The sequence below is a fragment of the Corvus kubaryi genome, unplaced genomic scaffold, assembly GCF_017639235.1.
Source record: "Corvus kubaryi isolate FWS band 111438036 unplaced genomic scaffold, C.kubaryi_AGA036_p1.0 split1-65, whole genome shotgun sequence".
NCBI lineage: Eukaryota > Metazoa > Chordata > Aves > Passeriformes > Corvidae > Corvus > Corvus kubaryi.
Genome location: NW_024582080.1, coordinates 8,543,051 through 8,568,490, shown reverse-complemented (window position 1 = coordinate 8,568,490; position 25,440 = coordinate 8,543,051). Strand labels below are relative to the sequence as shown.

At 39.4% G+C, this 25,440-nt stretch overlaps 1 protein-coding gene across 5 annotated transcripts in view; it reads right to left on the bottom strand.

The window, feature by feature from the left end:
• Window positions 1–25,440, bottom strand: part of ATP8A2 (ATPase phospholipid transporting 8A2) — a 320,936-nt gene that overhangs the window by 128,928 nt on the left and 166,568 nt on the right. For all 5 annotated transcript variants that reach the window (XM_042014085.1, XM_042014087.1, XM_042014086.1 and 2 more), the window contains 2 exons: window positions 20,677–20,860; window positions 16,511–16,621 (listed from right to left, as the gene is read on the bottom strand). In XM_042014085.1, coding sequence (XP_041870019.1) covers window positions 16,511–16,621; window positions 20,677–20,860 — 295 coding nt within the window. The remainder of the gene's footprint in view (window positions 1–16,510; window positions 16,622–20,676; window positions 20,861–25,440) is intronic.

Genomic DNA, 25,440 nt, shown 5'->3' with positions numbered 1-25,440 from the left:
ACCCCAGTCAGCTGGCATTTTGCAAATCTGCCTTCAGGTCCAAACAGATTAAACCCGGTAAAGAATCAGGACTTCACTCTAACCTCTCAAATCTGCAGTGACATTGCAGCAGAAGAGTAAAGGGAAACATGAAGACTCACTTTTACATTTTCAATGCTCGTATTTTATAGAAATAAATTATACATGACACCATGTAATACTTAGGTTTTTCTGAGAGAAAGAGCAAGCAACACAAGCAGAATCAATTCAGGGAAGCCTAGATGAGAAAACACATAAATAATGTGAAGAAAAGAGATCACCTGTAGTAGGCTAGCAGGAATAACTTTAGAGAACAAACAACTGCAGCTGACTTTCCTTCATATAGGAAAGACTGACATGTACACCAACACTAATGATGCATAAGCTACGCTTTTGAATTGTATTCATAATCTGTGTAATAATTACAAAAGCCATAACCCCCTAGAAACACCCTCCAAGATCCTCCTGATCCTGAGCAGAAGTAACATGATAGAGACTATCCCAGGCACAACAATGAGCTTACCTTCATGTAGGGTTTAGCTGGAATGGCATCATCTTCAAGTTTCCTGCATCTCCTAAGACCCTCCCCCACCCCAGGTTCTAGAGAGACTCACTCTTACCGCACACACAGTACATCTTGTGTCACCCTTATGACAATCTGTCATCCTTCAGGAATTCCCTAGCTGTCAGTTTTGGATATTATTAACTAAATCATTTCATGCACTGAAACACTATGGAGTAAGATCTTCCTATATTCAGGTGCATTAGGCTTTTGTATTCTTTATGAAAGAGACTGGGTTTAAGTACATGTCCAAAAACAGGTTAGAAAGACAGACAAACAGCTTTGACAAATAATGTGTCACCAGTGCACAGAAATCTGAAAAAAGTATGAAATTGCCCCAATTCTTCCCCAAACAATAAGTATGGTATTTCCCTCCTAATTTAAGTGACTACAGTAAGGAAGTGGTACTAAGGGTCAGTTCCCTCGTGTCTACCAATAAGATGGCCCTTCAATAAAACTCTGTCTTGCAACATTAAATCAATGCCATCTCAAAAACATGCATCCTTCCTAGAAAAAACCAAAATGCAGTATCTTCAAGCTCTTCTTGACCTTTTTGTCAGCAGTTTACCTTACACTTTATATTACTATGTAAAGCAGGCATCAGTACAACAAAGAAGTGACCACAAATTATTTGTTGCTGCAAAAAGTTGTCATTCTAGGAAAAAAGGAAACAGTGAGATGGCCGAATTTTTTAACTTTCTTTTCAGCAACACCAAGTAGGAACATTTCATATTCATACCACAAAGGCAATTCATTTTGCTGCATTGGATCAATTTTCCTAAGGCTACAGATATCATTTAGAAGATTTTATTCATACCATAAAATTCAGTAAATAATTCCTGTTTCAGATTTTGGGAAACAACCATCACAAACTGAAATACTGAAAATATTAATTGCAGTACCCTTGTTCTATTCTATTCCTTTTAAATTTTCATTAGCAACTGATTTCTTTTAAAGATGAGGAATACTGGGAATTACCAAGTCTGACACACAGCAACTATAGTCTCCTGTTGTACATACAATGGGGATTTCAAAACAGTTTGGGAGCAGGTTTAAGCAAGAGTAATGCAAACATAGAAATAGCTCCTCTTTGAGAAATACATCAAGGATATAAAGAGATACGTGCATCCAAGGGATTCAGTTCAAAATGTTTGTCAGGAAATAGCTGAAATTCACTAATCATTGATAGAATATGCTAAGCTATTCATTTTCAAATGGAACTGTGCTGGACTTCCAGCTGTTTGAAACACTACTGAAAGTTTGTTTTCATTTTGGCGCTATTACTACAACTTGTTCAGGTTTTTTTTTCTCCACGCCTCTTCCCCAACATAGTCAAACAGCTGTGACTGACAACTTTTATAAAGGTACCTTTCTGCTTTACAGCAGACATTAAACATTTTTATGGCTGGTAAAGCAAGACACCTTCAGGTGGTGCACACACAAACATGTACATTCAATTTAGAAGGAAGCCTTTCATGGTTTGGAGGGAAAAATCCTACAAGTGCGAAAAAACAACATGTGCCTTTCTAAGACAATGCCTTAAACCTCTAATTCTCTGATGTAGTTGCAATCAGTCTCAGAGGACACAGCAGTGAGCACCTGAACAATGCTGGTATTACCCCAAATTATTTTTCAGGACTTCCTAGAACAGTCTGGCAAAAACAGGTACTTCATGATTTTGGGGACACTGCTGCATGACCCAGGCACACAGTGGGGAAAGTGTACAACCCTCAAAATTTGCACCAGCTCTTCAAGTGTTGACAAGAGTTAGTAAGACTTTTTAAATTTAATTTTTTACAGTGTTATCTCACGAGATTGCTGTCAGTACCAAACTGCACAAGGCAATGCCGGGAGAACTTCATATTTGCAATGGAAGCAGGAACTATTTAAATGCAATACAATAGCCATTTTTAAGGATATCATTCTTCATAGAGTGTTAAGCAGGCAGTCATCTGCCAAAACTGCTTTTTGAAATGAGATAGATACTACAGGAGTTTATGTGACTGATGCCAGTGGGGGAGGGAGAAATAAGTGAAGCCTGGCAGGTGAAGATCTGTTTGTCCCCATTTATTAGAATTAAATGGTAATTGCCTCTGTTCAAACAGAAGAGAGCAGATATTTGCTGCCCACCAGACTGGCTTCCAGCTATACCTCCAAATGGAGAAATACGATAATTAAAGTTTTATCTATCTTCATCATTTTTAACGTGACAGCAGATGTAGGAGTACTGTTAGACTTTATATTATAGAAATGTATGCAGCAGCAACTTTCCTTACAAACGAGAAATTTAACTATGGGCTTGCACACAACCTCAAGTGGAGTTTATTGTACCCAACACTTGTATCATTTATTGCTGCTTTGGGGCTGCAATAAAAATGTGCAGATTCACATTTTTGTAAGAACAGAATAAAAAATTCAGTAGTGAATCTCAACTGGATACCAGTGTGGGTAAAGGGAGCACCTGAAACTTCTCATGACATGATTCCCCACTGACACACCAGTAAAACAAGTAGGAGGACAGAATCAGTCGACACAACCAGAACACCCACCCAAGAAACCAGAGTCAGTCACCAACACTCAGATTATGATGCAGTTAGCTACATGAAGAGTAACAGGCAATGACCAGAGGAATTGTTTCTCAAGAAGAGAGCTCTCAGGAGATCATAATTTACTGATCTGACAACCTGGTCTATAGGGAGCAAAGTCATACAAAAAAAAAAAAAAAATTAAAATCTAGCTTATGGGTAGACAGACTTTCACGCTCATGAGTAGTTCTCAGTGAGCATGGTTATCCTAACAGTGAGCAGAAATAAGTCTCGATCACTAGAAACCATGTAGGTACCAGCCATGTATTTGGGTGCCAAAACCAGCATGCTAAAAGTTGCATTATTTTGTGCATTATCCTTTTTAAAAAGCAAACAAGGTAATGACTTCATTGCTGAAGAGACAACAGCTGTTCTCTTCAGGACGGGAGATAGGTTAAAAGGGAGAGCTTTGTGCCCATCCAACGGCCACCTCCCCTTCCCCAGCCAAACTGGGCTTTACAAGCCCCACAGAGACTCTTCACAGACCACCAACACATACTCCCCTTCCTTCACCAAGTCCAAGAAAGGAAGGTTTGACAGGCTTACTTGTAACTTTTTACATTCCCAAAAGCCAAATACATAACTATTTCCAATCCTAATCCATATTTTAAAATGTTCCACTCTCATGCCTTCCCTACAATGCTTTCTCAGCAGTATCAGTCCACTGGAAGAGAATGGCAACTCTCCTGTCTTGCATCCCTTGAAGAACTATCCTGGTTTTAGGTAACATTCCTGCTTCTTCACCTAGATTTACTGCTCCCACCTTCTCATTTCAACTGAGCATAAATCAGGAGCTGCTTAAAAAGTAGTCGTAACTGCTTCCAGAGAAGTAAAGTCTGCCAGAACTTTCCCTGCTATCATTTTATCACTCCTCCATTGCATAAATAGCTTGTATTTTAGCACAAACCAGCTCCTCCTTGTTGCCCAGATGGCCTAACACACATTCTTAAAGATTTTCACATACATACACCCCACAAATCACACACCATAAAATCCAGTAGTTGTGCACTCATTTTGCTAAAATGACAGTCTCTGATGCCTTCTCAGTTTTTGAGAGATCACAGCTTCTTTATGTACATGACCAACATGTGACTGACATAGGGAAAGATTTTTTTGTTCGAAATGTCTTTGGGATCAACTACCACTTTTCAGCTTCCTTCCCTCTTCTTCCTCAGGTCTGTGTTGGAATGTCTTTGAGTAACAGATACCCAGACAGTCCAAAAGTGAAAAATTGGTTCATTTTAAGTCCCCAAGCAGTTATGCCATGGAGATTACTAGGGATATCATGAACACCAATTCATGCCCTTCATTTGCTCCACCTCTCCATATTTTTTGTCTTTTCCGCAGATACACGTAAGCAAAAGCTCCCATCTTAGCTTACTGAAATAACATGTAAAGTCTGACAAAAGTCTATACCTCTGTCAGAAGAGCTGGTCCTTTCTTTTGTCCAAGGACTCCTGTGTACATCAGGAAGGTCATCTGGCTTAATTCTAACCTTAAAAAATCCATCCTGCAGCTGTGCAAACACTAATACCTTGGCAGAGGAAGGAGGAAAGAATACACCCCTGGGGAGACATGAAGACCAAACTGCCCTTTTTAATGGCAGCACGTGTTAATGTCAGATTAAAGCAAAGCCCAGTTGTGGATTCAAGTGGTGGTGAAAGCACAGCCCAGTGACAGGTACAGCAACAGCCATGACACAGCAGGAGGGACAAGGACTTTCTGAGGGAAGTGGCACCTTGGAGGTGAGCACTGCACAAAGCTCCCAGTGGAGAAAGCTGCTGGGCCCCCTGCAAGAACATGGCGTGGTACCACCAACACAGACTGCAGCAGGCAAACAAGGACTAGTAACGCCACTGTAGAAGTCACAGCTTGACATTTCCTAGATATCATGCATTTACATATTCAACAACAGTAAACAGAAGAAAAACAGGGGAAAGTAGAGCAACTCAACAGTCTACCCCTATACCGTCCAATAATCAGGACATACTAATGGGCATAAACACAGTTCCGAGTAGCACAAACCCACATGTCATTTTTAAGGCTAATGAATAGGAGCTGACACAAAGCACAGGCTGAGTGTCACATTGCTTAGCTGCTCCAGACACCTGTCACTCCTTGGCGACAAAAGGCAGAAAAGGTCAAGACACTGTTAGCAAAACAAAAAGGGAGACTCACTCTTCTACCAAAATTGAACTTGACAGGAACCATCATCACAAATAATGCTGAGAGGTTGAGGTGTTACTGGCTACTGAAGGTTTAAGATTCTGCTGCTACTGAGCGATCTATGTATTTTAGTCAGTTACCATTAATAAAATCAATCTTCATTGTCATTTACTAACAAAGGTAGCATTATTTGGGGTTGGATGAGAAAACACAGTTCTGGATTTTTTTTCTAACCTACTAGTATTTATGCAGTTCATCCAAATATATGTATAATTTTACTGAATCCCTGCAGAAGCTAGATACAGCTAAGGCTAATATATTCAATCTCCACACTTTCCAAATGCATTAATGCAAAAGCAATTAAGGAAAGAAATCCAGCAAGAAGAAAGAAAGGAAAATAATTTTGTCATGTTTAAAAGCTGGCAGACCAAGTTTTGACCTTCTTCACTCTTCTGAAAGCAGGAAGCCACCAGTGGTTCTTCATGTCTTTGTCTTGATGGAACAGAAATAGATTGCAACATATATGCAAACATGCATCAAGAACACTTAGCTCTTGTTTTTCCACAGAATGGACCCCTCTGCCTTTTGGGGTATAGTTTTGGGGTTTTAGCTTAAGTCCATGATTACTGACAGTTATAGCCCACATTTAAGTATACCCACAAACACGTGTTAAGAAGATGGTTGTCTCAGTCTTTAAGTGTTAGTCCTGAATCTCCTCTCCCTTGTCTGACACAGACCTCATTACACTGGGCTGTGAATCCTGGCTCGGAAATACCAAAAAACCCCATTAGTCCAGAATGCCTTTACTTCACAGCAGTTATACTCAAATTGCCATGGCTCATGAAAGGAATCAAGTTCAAAATAGTGAGGATGAGGAGAAGTAACAAACCAACATTATGAATTGTCAATGGAGTATCAGGGGCAGGAGCTACAACTGACTAATTTTTGACATCTCAGTAAAGAAAAGTGGATAACTCAGAAGTAACTATCAATAAATAGCATAATTCGCTATTTCTAGTGCATTTTAACATGTTCTAAATGATTTTGTTGAGAAGAGATAGAGGAGATGTAAGGAGCTACAAAAAGCAACTACACACTCTTTAGAGCACAGAAATAACCACAAGCACATCAGCAATCATAGCTATCTCCAATGACTCCACATCTCAGTGCAGAATGAAAAGATAACCTGTTTTGGACAGGTTACTCAAAGCTGTTACACCTGCTAGGGGCTGTCACACAGGCCAATGCCTCCTAATGCCTATTCAATCAAGTGACACAGGATTCCCCCATCAGAAGGGAGACTCCCAAGGGCACTGAGTGACAACACCTTTTTTTAATGTCCCTAGCCACAGAGCTCTATCTCCTTACAGGGCAGATATCGCTTGGGTCAAATACAGTCAAACCACGGAACTGGTTTTACAGTAGAAGAGGCTGTAAAAGCACATTTGAAAGCACCACATTTGAAAGCTGCTCCAGATTTACTCTGCATACTGATCATGGAAGATATGATACAGTTTTTACCTCTGACCCTGCTATAGTAAAAAAATTTGGTTCAAGACCGTGAACTTGGGCAAACAAACACTCCCAACCTACACTAAAGACTTTTTCTTTGACACACTAAGATACATTTTATTTTAAATTCTTCACATGCGTTTTAACTAGGTTACAGATGTGTTTTATGCATCCCAAGATAAAACAATCTCTAGTGGTTAATTAGTGAAACTGGATAGAGGTATTTTTATCATTAGTGCTCATCCAAGTAAAATGGCAAAATTATTTTCTAGCAGTATTTAAAAATGGAATCTGTATTCAGTTAAATTTGTTCTCTGTCCTAGCTTCTTTGGGTCATGAGCATATAAACCCAAGAAACCTCAAAATAATCAGGACCAGCTCAGCTCATGATACAGATACTGGAAAGAAATTTTATATTCCAAAAATTTGGTGATCCTACATTCCTGAGCTAGCATTCAGAAGGATTTTGGAGATGTCTATGAAGTGGTATTAAGACACCAGGAGTTATTAATTCATTGATTACATGCATCTGTACTAAAAGGACTCCCTAAAAAATTTGACGTTTAGAAACATACTCTAGTGGTGCCTCCAAAAATGCCAGAAAAATGCCCTTATCAACAGTTAGAAAGGAGAAGTTGCCAATGAGACTGCTGTTGGACAGGAGTTCAGGTAAAATTAGCTTTTTTGCTCAACTTGCCAAGAACGAAGAGGCAAAGTATGAGTAAAATGCTTCAAGATGATAAAACTGAACACAAAACAGAATGTTTCAGCATTATGATCGAGTCTCAAAAAATACCTAGCTGTGTAGCCTGACCTTACTGCTGGCAAGCAGCTGGCAGCCAGGCAGACTTCAGTTCAGACAAGGGAAATGCAGCCCAGCACACTTCTTGTGCTCACACAACAATACCCTAGCACATGGCTTGGAACAAAAACTCATCTTATTTCCAAACAACCGCCCGGAAAGTAGACAATGCAATTACTTTTCAGTCACTTCAGTGAGACCGCTCACAGGCAAGCCACCACATATTTCCAAAAGTGGGCTCCAAGCTGAATTCCACATTGTGAAATTGCACAAAAGCGTGACTTGTGAATCAGTATTATACCTTGTCTGCAGCATTTCCAAACCCTCTGTCAGTCCAAAAAATGCTTTACAAACAGCTGTGCAAAAAGAACTGCAGCAACCCCCTTTTCACACCTATGCTGAGCAGCGTTTTTCAATACGAGGGTTAACATCTGAGTTCAGCTGCAGCAGATACAGCTAACTGAGTAGAAGTAATTCTGCTTTTCTCTCCCCTGGAAGAGCTAAAGTCTTCCAAGCTTTACTTACACAGCCATTTTAGCGCCAGTGCCTCAAAGACAAATAGGAGAATTAGACTCACTGCTCCAATTTGTCAGCAGTCACTGGCACCAGGGCAAGTCCTCCTCAGTCTCCTTTGTAAGCACTGTGTATTACTGTTCTTAAAAACACTGATCTCTCTGGTGACCAGTGACAGGACCCAAGGGAATGACGTGAAGCTGCGTAAGGGGATGTGTAGGTCGGATATCAGGAAGAAGTTCTTCATCCAGAGAGTAGCTGGGCACTGGAACAGGCTCCCCAGGGAAGCGGTCACAGCACCAAGCCTGACAGAGTTCAAGAAGTGTTTGGACAATGCTCCCAGGCACATATGTCTCTTCAGGATATCCTGTGCAGGGCCAGGAGTTAAGACTTTGATGATCCTTGTGGGTTTGTTCCTTCCAACTCCAGATATTCTGTGATTCTATGAAAAGCAAGTAAATTGCCGTAGAAATGCATTTTGAAGATTGCTATTTAGAGCAATGAGGTACAGGTAAAAATGGAGAAATCTCACATCTTCAGCATGACAGCCCCATGGCTTATCTAACAAAAAGCAAAACAGACAAAAACCCCTGCTCCACATACACAATATGCATAGGACTTTACTTTGCTCTCAGTTATTCCCATGCAGATGAGGAATGTCTCGACTAAAGGACGTCCATTTATAGGGGTATAGGCCAGATAGAAAGAAAATCGGCCCAAAGGATATATTTGTGAATAGATGTACTACCACACATGCATTGATGTATCTTAATGTTGGATTTTTAAAAAAACTCTCTCAAAATCACCCCTCCAGTGCAGCACAACATTGCTAAACTCAGCATTCTAGTGCTAAGCACAAGTAATTGCATTATAAGGTTTATTTGCACTTTCAACATCAACATAAATCTAAAATTTAGCCTTCTCTGTACCAACAAGTAATGTCATATGCACTGAATTAACCTAGATAAAAGTGGTTTTTATTTACAAATATTTTTTTATTACAACAACAAGTTATCCAATACTGAGTCAGAGCAGTCAATGTTTTTCAAGTCAGTACTCAAAGCCATAAGAGAAGTTATCTTTTATATGACAACTTTTAGCTTTTGGAAAGAGAGTTGGGCTGAAACTAACAACAATGAACTCTTGAATTTCAAAGCTGGCTTTGTGATAAAAAAAACCTAGACTTGGATTTTCCTAAGTTTCATAATATAGGTTTATCTTCCCTACTAAAAGCTTCTTCACATTAGGCTCTCTCTCTTCTAAAAATGAACTTGTATTTTTATTGGTGACATAGTTAAACTGAAAAAACATTTACTGATGACAGGATTCTGCTTTAAAGAACACACTGCTCTGGAAATGACTGTTTCACATTGAATGGCTTCATATTTAGAAAACAGCATTATCATTGCTTTTTTATATGCCCACCAAATTATGAATTTAAGATTTTTTGCACCAAATTAAGCATACATTTTACCAAGAAAAAAAAATATCACTGTGCCTTTCATATTCCTCTTACGTAAATGTACAAAACAAATTGATCCAGGCACTCAACATACTCTGTGTCCAATAAAATATCAGAGTAGATCTCTTCTTGAGGTAATCTACTGCAGTGTCTACTGAACCCGATGGGTGTCATCTAGAGATCGTGAGACCATGCAAAGGAACCTGATTTATCATTTATAATATCTGAATGTTAAAAAATTACAGGTTGTGTTGGTTGTAGGGCGTGATCAAGGCACTGCTCATAAATTCAGAGCAACGCTGATAGCTTCCATCATGCTTGGAAAAAAATCAAACCCAGCCGCTAAATAGCTGGGTCAATTTGGTTTTCAGGGAAGATGGACTGCTCTCCCATGATTCACTGTGCAGTGCATAGCACTACAAAAAGAAAGGAAAATTAACATGGATTTATCTTCGTGACTGATTCCTTGGAAACTCTTGGGATTAACATGCTCAATTAGGAAGCCAAAAAACAAGAAGTCAGTCATGGATTAAAGTTGATGAGATCAGCCTATACACAATGCTGAATTTCTTCAGATGGGAGGGGGGGTTGAAATAGAGAATAAATTGTCAGCAGCAGTATATAAACCAGGTACTGTAAAGAATTTGGATATATTTTTAGGAACAAAAACCAAAGCACTATCTGGACAATTTTGGATTAGGCTGGCGAATTGTATTTTATGATATTCCAAGAACTTTGGCAGGCTCCTTGTAGAATCTGTTTCCTGTAACTATTGCTACTAAAGAATGTTTTCTTGAATTGGAGCCTGCAATCAGCTTTTTTGGTGGGCAGGAAGGGGATAATGTTCTGTGCTGCCCTAGTTCTTCTCCATGTTAAACCCATGATGAACAGTGCAAGAGAAAAATAAGCACGTATGTAAGACCTGTTTTTCCACAAATTATTGAAAGACAATGCTGAGTTTCACAAGCTTTGTTCCTCACACTGAGCTCATTCCTGTGCTTTTCATGTCTTCCAAGTTCTGTACTATACCCTCCATAAACATTCTGCACTTTTTGAACTGATTAACATTACCTGAGGTGAGAGGTTTGGATTTCTTTCCTTTTACGTGTTTCAAAAACAAGTAAGAACAGAACAGGACAAGAAATATTCTTTCTCTTTCTGGATAGGAATCAGTTACCTTAACACAGACCTCTCAGTACTGCTGCTGTAGACAGGTGATGTCACAGGTCCTATGACATACCTGCCAGCCCCATACTGCTCTCCATGAGCCCAGAGCATCCACAAAAGTTATCTACATGGATAATACATACATTTCTCTCAGGCATTTAAACCTGATACCAATCTTAAGGACCCTGAATTCCACATTTTGTCTACCTGAAAGGACCTGTCTACAGAGAGCAAGTTACTTATTCAGGATATGTATGCATTTTTGAGAATCCAAATCTAGATTCCCAAATGATATAAAAATAGAAGTCACATACACACACATTCCTCCTTCACTTCACCATGATAAGAGCATTGCGCCAAGCTTACCACACCAAGTAAGTAACCGAGTACATGCACAGAAGTAATGATTATTAAATGCCTACTGGCGTTTGAAGCACTTGAACAGGCAACTGAATAATTTGAATAAGAAGACAAGATAGCTAGCTGCCTGTATTCTTGTTATCCTTGTTACAAAGTTTTGCTACCAGATGTTCTTATCCTTAATTTAACACTGGGGGAAAAGACTGCTCTTATCTTTTAAGAAAGTTGCTTTATATGACAACAGTTTATATGACAACTTCAATCTTCAACTTACTGCAAAAATCCCCATGCTTAAGGTGTTCTATTGCCTGGCTGTAACCTAAGAGTGGTAAAGTCAATTGGAAACAGAAAGCACAGAGATGTAGGTAAAAGTCAGATCACATAAATCAGGGATAAGCACACAGAAGCATTAGAGCTGCGTATTTTTTAGTACCATATCAGATACACTCATTTCTGCCTACCATTTGGAGGAGAGAGTTAAAATTCCCATGCCTGCTTTCCATATTTTTTTTTAATACATGTTCTGTTTGATGGGAAAGCAAGAAAACAGGAAAAACAAATGCAAGGTCTTATGCAGCAAATTTCATGTGTGCTTTTGCAGCCTGTGCTATCAACTCGCCTGAAGTGGTGACCACTAAGAGTGTGTGGAGCACTTAACAGCTCTCATTGCCAGACCTTGCTGACTCACAAAATTACCTCTCATTAAAAAGCATGTTTATCTAGATATTGTGTTTACTCAGAGCTTTTGACACTTGAAAATTCAGCTCTAGAAGAAAAATTATGATCTTCGTGTTTTGTTCTTTAATATGTTTATCTTGTTTGTTTAACACTGCTCACATGTTAGACTTCCCTTTCAGCATCTACAAAGAAACAGCTTTCTAATCTAGGTTTACAATTTATCTCTGGATTCTTAAAGCAGAAATTAAAATAATGCAGCAACCAGGGCATGTACATTATACTCTACCCTTTCCACTTGCCATTCATTTCTCTGTCATGGCCCTACACTGCCAGACCTTGACACTGGGGCCATCTATCCACACCCCTGACTCAATCAGTGCTATATAGTACAGAAGTGCTTCGTATTAAGTACATTTCATAAAACCAACATGCTCCAGTGAAGTATTGAGCACATTTTTCCTGCACACTGAGTTGGCCTGAAAGGTATCTTCCATGCTACTGTTTCCACAGAACCATTCCCAAAGGTCTTGAACTCTTACCTGATATTTCTGATACCACCTTTGATCTTGCTGTGTTTCTACTTCTTCAAGCATGACATGAAAGCAATGTTCCTGTATTCTTTTACATTTGAAATCAGCTATATTTCAAAGCTCTGATGTCAACAGGACAACTTTATATCATCTCCAGTTAAATGTATCTGCTCAACAGATGTGAAACAGATCTTTGTTTCACTACTCAGTTTGAAGCCAGCTACATAAGTAATTGAACAAAATTGTATTTTGTAAGGATGCCCAGGTACTTGTCTGTCAAATCTTTAAAAGCCAAAACCGGGTCACTGATCTTCTGCTTCAGGATGATGCTGAATGGTTGGCTTTCCTTAGAAATGGATTTAGTGCACACTGCTAGTGCATCCAGACATGGGAAATACAAGAATGGACACCAAAGAGAGGGCTTTATATTTGCATTTCATCCCTGCAGCCATCTTGGTAACTTTCCATGTAGATTCCCCTGCCACTCTTAGGACAGACCCAGCATGGAGAGTCAAGAGTGGGGAAGAAGCAGCAATTAATCTATCAACCAGCTCTGTGGATGGAAAAGCTAGATTCTGCACCCCCCTTGATAAGTGGGTCCATAAGTAAGGGAACCTCAGCTTTAGACCCTGAAGCACCTTGGCAACAGCGATACACAAATGTTCAGGAATGGGGCTAAGAATCACACCATAAGGACTTGGATTTCCAGGACCTGCTTCTCTTTGTGCTTTTTATTGATACTTCACTTAGCTTCCTATTTTCAAAAATCAAGGGGAGGAATCAAGAGAATGGCAGGAGGATAATGATGAATAAATGGTAAAGGAGAGACCAGGCCAGAGAAAGGAGAGGAACATAGAGTTTCCAGCTGTTAAGCCAAGACAAAATCTTTTCAGACTTCACTAAACTTTGTTGATTTAAAATTCACCTCTTGAAAAATATTAGGAGGGCCTTTCCAAGAGAGAGGGAAAATACGCTGTAATCTCCATTTCCCTTGCAGTCACTAAACCACAAGGCCTGATGTCTGCTATACCACCTCTCTAGCTGCATGGAACTGTCTCACTATGTGCACACATTTTAGCCATCAAAGCAGATGAAAACAGTTCCTGGGCCCCTGTCTCTCCACAAAGAATCAGCCATTGCAGAAAAGTAAGCATCAGCCTTAATCCCCTTTCCTAGGAGTAAAGCCCACAGTAACAATTACCTGTGTATACTTCCCACAAAACCCCAAATTTTGTATTTTAACCCAGGACCTGAAAAAAAGCTGATAACATTTAGTGTTTCAGAGATGCAACACTTTGGATCCTCCAGGTTTAAGTGTACATAACTGGTATCAAGATGAACTTCTAATGTATGAGGGGTTTTAGTATACCAACACTGGGATGCTAGGAAAAGAGATGGCAATATGCTCTTCTCAAGCACTTATCATTGTTTAATTAAGTTACATCTTAATGTCTTAACTTGCATGCCTCTGCAAGTTGTGTCCAGATGTTCTGCACGCTGAGCTAGACCACCACCTCTTCTTTCTCTCTGGTATATGCAAAGCATCAGGGAATAAAAGTTATGATAGCCCCAGCACCTCACTGCTGCAAAAGCCATTTATATCTATTCCTCAGGTGTTAAAACTTCATTGAAATAAAACAGATACAGTAACAAAGGTATAACAGGCAGTCATATTCATGATGTGCTTTTGATTTCAAGTGTATAAATATTTACTCAGTACAATCTTTCTGAAGATACTTAGAAAGTAGCTCAAGTTAAAATCCCTGTTTCATTACTATGCTAAAAGAATATTCCCCATATACCACATATCCAAGCAGAAAGTACAGGTAAATATTAAACTTGTCCAGAGCATTGGAAAACAATGAGGAGCATACCATCTGCACAAGCAACAGTGCAGAAGTGCCAGGCATTTAACTACCATTCTCTCAAGTGGAAGGATTTATTCCCTTGTGGAGTGTCTCTTCCATGGGCATCATTCCATACCACAAACGGATCAGCACAGCCAAGCCCTACAGCACATACACAAAACAACCTCTCTTTCTTTGTGTAAAGCTAAGGAGGGAATTAAAGATCTCTCCTCTCTACCCTGTATCCCTAGGATACCAAAACTGGTATCTCTTGGGTTTCCAGACAATTTGGCTAGTTTTAAACAGTTTTGGAGGGGAAGTTCCTTAAGGTTGCTAGTAAAGGAAACTCACCAGGGAAAACCAAACTGAGCTCTTCCCATTGCTGCGGATTATTTCTGTCACTTCAACTCCCTTAAAGCCTTAAACTTGCTCCCGACTTCTAGGCAGCACAGGCACAGAGAGGTAACCGAGGTGCAGAGCTGCATCTTGTAAGACATTTTGCAGTGCTCAGGTGTTGAATGCAACTGACTCATCCTCAGTCATGGACATGAGGAAACACAAAAGCTCATTTGGCTCAGGACCGTATGCAGAAAGAACTGAACACAGCCTAAGACACTGGAGAGAACCTCAGACCTCATATTCTCAGAGCGGATTTGGATTTTATGTATCATATAGAGATATCTGGCTAATAAAATTCCACCCTAGGGTAAAACAATTAAGCTACCTCAGAATGGAAGTCCCAGAGAACTTCACTTGTATTCAACCCTTTGCACAGCTGCTCATATAGGAAGGCATAGTTTTGCCATACAACATTTGATATAGAACTTAATTTACTTGTCAGACTTTAGTAAAAGATAAAAAGACACATGGTGCTATAATAAGCTAGAAGCAGGACTTCCAAAACTGATTTTCAAATTGAGAAAAGAATCCTAGAAGGCAATCATGAAGCTGTTACGCATTTTCTGAAAAGTTCAGGGAAAACCCCAGCAATTGCCAGCCATGCTCAATAAGAAACACACTAGAAGAGTTCTTTTTGAAGTTATTTATATTTCCTTTGCACAATAACAAATATTATTGTCATCTCCAACAGCATGTAAAAACCTTTAATAAAAATATGATGTACAGGATAACTCTCTTAAGTAGACTAATGCATGTTGAAATTTTAACAGACAACAGCTAATTCAGAAACAGCACAGGAGAACTGGCACAAGTTAGTGGAGAATATTTGTTCTCTAACATCATATATAGAAGATGATCAAACCCCGAGGGAGTCAGGTATATTGACCATACTGACCATTATACGACTTACTGAATAGCAAAATATTACTCACCCACTATCTCCTGCAATTGACATAACTACCTGCCTAATTATAAATGTTGTAATTTTCTGATCTGTTAACCTCATTCATGGCTGCTCAACTGTACAAAGAAATAGAAAATCTAATATATATGCACATATATTAATAAAACTGATGAATATTGTGGAAATTGCTGTACCAAGTGATCACCTGATACTCAACTGATCAAACCACTGACTTCAAGTTCCTTGAGTATTTCTAGCTAGGCAACAGCAGATTATAAAAATCCCTTCCTGATACATCCTAAGTTCAAGACTATGTTCTGCAGCATGATAACTACACTCCTATGTAAGCACACTGAAATGCAATGGTCATAACAGTATTCAGCCCTCTTTAAAATCCAGTTTCACTACTTGACATCTTCCAGCAAATTATTTTCAAAATACAGTTACATTTTAATTATTAAATCAAATAACCTGATTAATTTTGTAAATAAATGTCATTTACAAAATTATGTTATCTCTTTCCAAAAAACAAGGCAAACTATTTTCAGTTCCAGCTAAACTATGGTCTTTGTAACTTGGAAGCAACAGTTATAGTTTTGCATAGTTTATTATTTGCCTGTAAGCTTTCCCCAATTCTATTAAACTAGCTTTTGATTTAAATTTAGGCCCTAAATCTAAGTTTTTATAAATATGAGCACTACTTGAAATGTTTCCATGAATACAAAGATGCTTTCAATAAGAACATTTGCACAGAAGAAATGAACTTTGTCTCTGACAGCTCATATCCAAGGCTTCACAGTACTGAAAAACCTTTGGTTTTCCTTAACAAACTTTAAAAGATTCAAGTGAACTAATTTGAGAAGATAAACTGAATTTAAAGTTGTTAAACATGGAAAAAAAATGGCAGTCCTTTTAGCTCAATCCCTTTGGGTGAGCTTTTCTATTTATAAGAGATGATTTAAGGAATAAGCACCAGTAGGGACCCATCCACTTAGTTACTCTTACCTCAATAATATACAAAACCACATTTTTGTAGAAGCAGTACAGTATGCATTTGGTAACTCGATTGTAACTCCAAGCACCATGGACCAACAATAGCTTCTCCAAGTAGGAAAACTGAAAGACAGAAAAGAAGTACTCACATGTATGAAGAATTGCTAAAAAAATTGGTTGAAAGTAAACACCTGACCTCAGGAATATATCCTCAAATCAGCTATAAAAGCTGTTCAAGAGCAATATTTAAACTGCTTAACAGATGATATATGCAAAAAACAATTCTTAAAATACTTAAAGCTAAAATCTTTTTTTAGCCAAACTTCTGAAGGTTTTAAAAAGTGGCTTTAAACAGCAAAACGTCTTCAATTGTTACTACCATCCTGATGGCAAAGTCAATGTTTGAGGGCTTACAAGGTTCAGAATCTCCTTTCCTTATGTAAAATGAACAATTTAATAATTAAAACTGTCTTGAGCTGAAATAAAGAGGGGAACAAAAGTGGAAAAATAGATGCATTTCTAGAGAATAGATACTCATATTAACATTTTCTGCCCACAAAATGTATGTGATTGTGTGTTATATAAAATATTCTGTAAAGCAAGTGGCATTTGCCAAAAAGGACAAGTAAATAAATCTTGTACAATTGTGTACCTTTTAATGCTAGTTTGAACCACAGATGGAGCTCAAATTCAGAACTTTTGAAAATGAACTTTTATGGAGCCAGTGTTGTAATCCAGACTAGGAAATGCATAATTCTCTAGTCTTGGCTTTGTTAGTGAACCTTTTTATGGCTGGCAGCATTCCTCTTCTGACCAGTTACAGACAGCTCCGAGTGATGACTGTGTTTACTGTTTAGCATGTGTGTCCCTGAAGGGATCCTGGACACTAACGTAATTATTTGCTTTGCTTCCTTTTCCACAAAGTGACTTGACAGGAAAAGCTTGACTTCCTAAATTTAGATTCTGGATCATTTATTTTAACCAAAACTTATCTGAAATTGAAAGCTACAGTAATGAGTTAGGACTGTCCTGAGGCGCTCTGCTCCCATGCTTTCCAGCAATGAAATCACTGAACCACAAATCCTGTAAGGACAGCCCCTCTCCCACGCATTAGCAACTCAGATTTGTTAGGATACACCAGCAAAGAAGGAGAGAAAACAAAAGTGAACCAGGCTTCATGGTTCTCTGCTTAACTTGAGCTAGAGCTAAAACTGGGACACTCCCAAGGGAGTAGCTGACCTATTAGACCCCTAATGCCTCAAGTTAATATGCAGGATAGCTACAACTTTCCTCATCAAAATCACTAACAAAACACAACTGAAGTGATGGGAAACTTGCCACGATGTCCTTACAAATCATCCCAAAGCTCTTACAGAGAATAGCCAGACAGACCCTGAGAATTCTCTGCGGAATCTAACAAGTGACCATCTTGGACGTGGTCTTCTTGAAAGCTAAAGGCAACTAAAAATCCTACCAATTATTGCCCTTGTCTGTGCTCTCATGAAAATGAGTGCACTGCAGAGCACAGAAATGAAGATACTCAGAGCCTAAAGAACACACTGAGGCTGCTCACACAGATGAAGAGTCCCATTAAAACACAGCAAAGAATTAAATTTGCTTTGGTGCTGAAATCATGCAAATGCACAGCTGCTGGCATAGAGCAGTACAGACAGGGGCTCTACCAGACACTGCCCTTGTTTGGCCACTCCTGTATTTACAGAATTTTAAATCAGCAGGGAACATTACGACCATGTGGCCAGCCTACCTGTGAAACTGTGCAAGTTTTTACAGCCGTCTCTCTGTCAACCCTAGCATAACTTCTTTTATACAGAGATTATTTTCTAGAATCTATCTTGACTAAAGGATGAGGTGATGGCATGTTGGGGGTTTTAAGACAGTGAAAAGGCATCTGCAATACAAGCCAATTTTTCCAAAGAAGAAAAGTGAAACAAGAACATTTGTTGAAGAAAGCAGCTTCCCTAGTTAAGAAAAGTCCCTAGACACCAGATGTTCTCTGGATTAAGATGATAAAGCTATTTACTGAGAAAAAAAGTTACTAAAGTCTACTACTGTCTCTAAACAGTTAGGTCATTTGATTTGGGAATTCTCTAAATAGAGGTCACTGGTGCAATATCATTTCAAGGGAAAAGGATGATTCAAACAGATGCTCCTTGCACCTGTGGAAGCTATTTCAAGTGGAGTCAGACACAAGTTGGCTTTTTATTTTTGTTTGGTTTAGGCTTTGATTCTCCCTGGAATCCTGAATGAGCCTATATAGAGACTCTCTCTTCTATAAGTGCCTACTTCTGGCACCACTGCATTTGAAATACTGTTTGAACATGAGGTGCTACATTATAGTGGTCATCTTAAATTACTCAATAAGAACATACTCTGCCTTCAAGGCATGCACATACAGTAATGCTTTAGTGGGAGTTACATGTCTTCGCTGAAAGAAGTACACTCCACAGAGATCAAGTTTTTCTTTTGAACACTAATTTTTTTTTTTTTTTAAGCACATACCACCACACACTATTAGTCTCCTTTACTAGAGGGATTTCTTTATATATTTTCTAATTTAATCAGTACAAAGTTCTTCTACACAATCAAAAAATCACAGTTCCACAGCGTTTCACTAATTTTTGAAAGCTGCAATTCTGTGCTGGTGTCACCAGCTTTTATTTCATATTGAACTAGAAAGATTCATTGTTATTGTCAGAAACTTGCTGACCGGAATTTAAACCAAGAGCAACTTCCATGTTCTAACACTGAACTGAAATACAGGGGGTTTTGTTAATGCAAAAGCAACACATGAACGTGGAATTACTTCTCCAGATTTAGCACTGCTGCGACACAAAAGAAATTACATATGTAGGGACTTCTACAGACAAAACCCTTGCTGCTGCTTATGCTTAGCTCCTAAAGTAGAAGTAACAAATTATCTGAGGAAGTCCAAGTAAAGAGCATTCCAGTAAGTTATACAGCAGAAGCTATAAATAATCCACTGAAATTAAAAATGTAAAAGTCATTACAAGATACCAGAGACAATGATTATGGCAGTTCCTATACTGGTATATATTTGGAATATGGCACTGTTTATGACAGAAAAACTTGGTAAAACTGCCTAAAATTCTCAAGATAAATTTTGTGAAAGGTCTCAGTTACTCAAACCTGAAGCAAGAGTGTGCTTCATCAGAGCTCAGAACAGAGCAGCAATACAAGACTGCCACTTTGCTTCTCAGCAGTGCTAACACAATGAACAGTTATTTGTGCATACAGCAGCATTATCCCTGCTACTGGAAGCTATCAAAAGATGGTAATATTTCATGTCACTTGGTAGAACATATCTGCCTACACCCTGCCAGAAGAGAATATCAGCTGATGCTCTGGTCACTGAAAAGACAGGGGATTGCCTCTGCTTCATGTCAGCTCGATCAGGTTTTGCCCTGCATCAGTCTCACATACATAGAGCACCTCAGGTATAAATCGTATTCAGAGGGTATTCAGCAACTATAGCATCTTTTTCCTTCCTTATTTTTCTTTCCAAGTTTTGATTCTAAATTGTGGTTTCTTCAGGAAAAAAAAACAAACAAAAAAGGCTTTTAACTCCTCTTTTTAGCTGAAGTAATCAGTTCTGAATTTGATGAACTAGCTTAGGACTCACCCAAGTAACATTCAAAATAACATGTAACATGAAAATGCTGGCCAGCTCTCTAGAACTGTGATCAATTCTTGGATCTAATACAGGGATGAAGGGGAATTAAATAGAGGAGACACCTCAAATTAAGAGCTGCCAAACAGCCAAATTCCCACACACCTGGTTATAATACCTACTCACAGTAAGAGAAGAGTTTGCACCAAGATAGATAAGTTACTTAAAAGCATATTAACACATGCACCACAGAAAGTGCTTCCCCCTGATTACTGAAGAACCAAGATACTGTACAGTTGTCAGGAGGAAACTAAAACTTTCAAGAGAGATGGAGCTTTGCCCTGACGAATACAAAATCATAACAACAGATCCCCAAAATATATCCAGTATGTTCTAGACAGCTGCCTGGAAAAAGAAACAATCAGAGATACTTCTAGGTCGAAGGTCAGAAGAAGCCATAGAGCACTACATGGCTGCACAGTGAGGTTCTCACAGGATGATATGGAAGTTGTTCATTCTTGCATCTGACCTGTGCAATGGCATAATCCGAGCAATTGGTTGCCTGCATGCCCTCATTGCCACTGATCCCCACTCCAACGTGAGCTGTCTGGATCATTCCTACGTCATTGGCACCATCCCCAATGGCAAGTGTTATGGCATTGACGTGTTTCTTGACCATGTCTACTATTTCAGACTTCTGTAGAGGAGATACTCTGAAAAGGAGAGAAAAAGGTGTCAGTTTCTCACATGCTGAGCTATGTGCCTTTCCCAAAAGAACAGCTGTAACCTACATTTAGAAGTAATCAAAGGACAGTTGCTGGGAAGTTCCTTTATTCAGCAACTAAGCTTCAGAACCCATGCCAAACTATTTCAGAAGAAAGAAGTGGCTTTAAAAATAGTTTTGCATTTACCTACTTGCTGATAGTTGATGCAAAAGAGACCAAATCTATATGAAAGGTTTCAAAGCTTTGTTTTCCTTACCCAGCTCTCCTAACTGGCATAACACCGGTGGTGTTCTATTGGGAACACTGAAGTGAATTTCCTCTTCAACTATGACAGTTTACAGATTAACAGCGCAGGCTTCCCTGCCTCCTGTCATCACCATCCAGGAGGAGAGAGACCACTAACACATTCAGAGACATTTCAATGGTTTGCAAAAGATACTGCAGGATTACTTTATTATTAAACCAGTTCTGTTTAACATCTTTATCAATGATCTCAATGATGGGATTGAGTACACCCTAAGTCAGTATGCAGATGACACCAAGTTGGGTGATCAGCTGGAGGGCAGGAAGGCCCCGCAGAGGGATCTGGACAGGCTGCATCAATGGGGCAACGGCAGTTGTATGAGGTTCAACAAGGCCCAGTGCTGGATCCTGCATTTGGATCACAACAACCCCTGGCAGCGCTACAGGCTGAGAAGCCACGTGGCAGAGAAGGACCTGGTGGTCCTGGGCAACAGCAGCTGAATATGAGCCAGCGTGTGCCCAGGTGGCCAAGAAAGCCAATGGCATCCCGGCCTGGACCAGCAGTAGCGTGGCCAGCAGGACTGGGGCAGTGATTGTTCCCCCTCCATGCAGCACTGATGAGATCACACCTTGAGTTCAGTTTTGCATCCCTCAGTTCAGGAAAAACAATTGAGGTGCTGGAGCATGTCCAGAGAAGGGCAACGGAGCTGGGGAAGGGTCTGGAGCACAAGTCTTATGAGGAGTAGCTGGGGGAGCTCTGATTGTTCAGCCTGGAGAAAAAGAGGCTCGGGGCAGGGGTACACACCTTATCACCCTCTACAACCACCATAAAGGTACCAAAGGTACCAAAGTGGGGGTGTCTTGCCTCAGGTAAAAGACAAGAACAAGAGGAAATGGCTTAAAACTGTGCTAGGGGAGATTTAGATTGCATATCAGGAAAAAAATTAAGGGAAAGGGTTGACCAGTATTGAAACAGGCTGCCCAGGGAAGTGGCAGAGTCACCACTGCTGGAGGTATTTATAAGTCATGTAGATGTGGCACTGAAGGACACAGTTTAGCAGTGGACTTGTCAGTGTTAGAATTATCTTGAAGGACTTTTCCAACCTTAATGACCGTATTCCCTCCTCCAGCTGACCTCTCCATTTGCCAGGCCATCATTCCAATCTCAGAATATGCAGGTCAGATCAGAAAGCACAAGACCGCTTCCGGATCTCACATACGTCTTGTGTGCTGGTGCAACTCTGACCTCAGTGATGATGTTACTCAATGCCAAGTCAAAAACAAAAGACTGACCCTGTGACATTTGAATACCCTTATCAGATTTATTGGCACCTACTTTAACCTGATCATTCTCTCATTTTATATCGGTTTCAAGTAAATAAAAATTCATGGAATTCAGAGTTGAACTAGTCTAAACCAGGCAAAAGTGGAAAAATACTCAGGACCAGGTTTCTAAATTGGATAAGACACCCAAAATGCCCTTTTGTCATGGAAAAGGTGGATCAGGTTACCAAATCATATGAGGTTACCAAATCATATGAGGTATTCTGGAAATACCTACATGTAGTTTAAATGTTTCTATTCTAACCCCATCTGTACAAACAACCCTAATTCCTTTCCCCATCAGTTTTAGTTAAAGTTCCAAATTATTTTGTATTTCCTTAAATAAAGCTTTAGACAAAACTTCTCCACATCTCAAGTCAGCCACATACCATTCAAAAAAAAAAAAGAATGTAACTGATATCTAAAGGCTTTACTGTTAAAATAGAGGGAGAACAGGGAGCTTGGGGAATAGAGGAGACAGAGGGTTTTTTACCTCTTTTTATTTTTTTTACCATTTTTTTTCAGAGTTTACATCCTGTAAGAGCAACTTACATAGCCCTTTAATACATCGATCTGGATCACTGCTGATCAAAAAAAAGCAGAGTTACCTCGTTCAGCATTATGCTTTATGGCCTTGGTTTTGTTTAGTAAATACCTAAATAGGTGTTTTATTAGTAAATCAGTCTTAAAATAACTTGATGAGTAATTTGAGGAAAAAGAAATTTGCTAGGTTCAAACTTCACATGTGAACTAAACAACCTGAAAAACCTAGCAGCTGTCCTGTTCCTAAAAGCCAAATACAGGAAAAAGTTGACTAAACCATAAAATTTACTTAATACCATTGGGTAGATCTATTAAGCCACTCCACTACCTGGCAGTGAAAACACCAATTGGCACAGTAGAGGCCCAGTTAAATTACCACAACAAAACCTCAACACGCTTACCAACCCATGGAGCACAAGGGTGTTTGTATTTAATTATAAATCAGCTCTGAGTATGATCTACACCAAATTTTAACTTTTCTCTCACACACGCACACACGCTCCTCCCTCTCCCCCAGTACTCACCTAATAAAATACTAAAGCATGGAGCAAGGAGTCAAAGGGACTTCAAGTCATAAAACGGAAACTCCAGAGGGACTTGGAGCCAGTTGTGGAGAGTTTGGATTGATAAGAGCACAGACCCCCATTACCAGCCCCAGGGGTACCTCCAGTACACAGGACCACATACTTTTGGCAGTCCCTTCATGCAATTACTTCTTCACAGCAAGGTACTGCACATATCTGCTAACAGCCTTTTCAGACATACACTTCTCTTGGAATTTCACCTTATGCTCATTTATTTTTCAGTTACACAGCAATAGAAATAGCTAAGAAGCTCCCTGTTTTCAAATATGCTTAAAAGAGCAGGGGAAGGAAAAAAGACAAAATGTGAACAGCATCTCTGACTCTCTAGTTTAAACTAGCACCTTGTCTACAGACACTTCAGACATGACCAGAATGTGGCAGAGATGCTCAAGCTTGTTCTAGGGCAGTTCAGCTGGGACACGTCAAGCCAGCTAATACAGCCTGTGTTCACTTCTGTGCCTATAGCGTAGGTGTGGTTTCAGATTTTAAGTCAACTTTGCTACTAATAACCCATTATTTGGCAAGTCAGTGGAATGCCTCTATAAAAAGGCATTTACCAGCTACATAATATACACAGAGTATGCTTGTACTGTCTTGACCAAATGAAGTTAATTATATCCACAGTTATGTAGCACCCAGTTAGTGTTTAACCTCCCTATATGCTTAGTAAGGCTAAACTAACTACCAGAAACACTACTTTTAAACATCACAAATACTTACGGACTTGGTTTAAGAAGATGAAATCTAAGACAAGATGTCAGCACAAAGTGCTACTTGATTATAGCTGTTTCTCCTAAATGGCAGCTCTATAACAAGCACCCTCTTTGACACCTCACCAATGAGTACAGCCCACAACTCCAGAGAACATATTTTGCTGCACACATTACATTAGCTAAAAAAGCTGAAAATTGAGATGATTACTGATTTCCTGAGGGGTTTTACATCCCTCCTCCTCCAACTCACTGACTCAGCCTCCAAACCTCTTCTGCTCCTTGTAATCTGTTTGGTACCAACACATTGCATTAGGTGACATTAATCCCCTTAGCCAGATGATCAGAGCTGTGGTACAATTCTGCACATTTGCTAAGCTGTCTACATGAAGAACTGAAGATTATAGCACAGGATACTATTAACCTGCAGCTCCCCCAGGTATAACCAAGTTCTCAAAGATACGGACAAACGCATGAGTTCAAAGTAAAAAGCACAAGGAAAGAAATAACTACTTTGAAAAAAAAATTCTGCAATGACAGGCAACTATGGATACGTATCATTTGATGGAAGATCCCTGGCTTTCACTGCAGAGCTCACTGCAACAGTACCAGTATGAGGATGTAAGCCTTGCCTGGCTAAACACCCAAATAAGAATTAAGATATGAATAAAGCATCAGCTGCATCAAAATCTTCTGCTTATTCTTATATTCATTCCCAGGTCAGATTGCAGTGCTTCTTATAAAGGTTCTTTGAGTGCAACTCAAAGAGTTCATTAAAACATATTCACTTATACAGAAATTATTCTTATTGTCTCTGCTCAAAAATGTCTTTGACAACAGATTGATTCTCTCCTTTACACATACTTGAGGAAAAAAAGAAGTCAGGTTTCAAGTACCACAACTGTAGTGATAGCTACAGATCTGATAAGACCAAGTCTTCAGATTCTTGCTCAAACTCCTTCCCTGACAATCTGAATTTAGCCTACACAGGCTACAGAGAGCCTGAGGTCAAGACTGCACCTTTATAAAGTGCCTATCATTCCGCATCTGACTGTGCAATATAAAGTGTCCATGGATGATGGCAGGGCTACACAAAGTGTCAGTCATACAGCAGAGCTGCTCCTTGCCCACCTCTGGGACTTCCTTCTGGTTGCCTTGCTCTCAA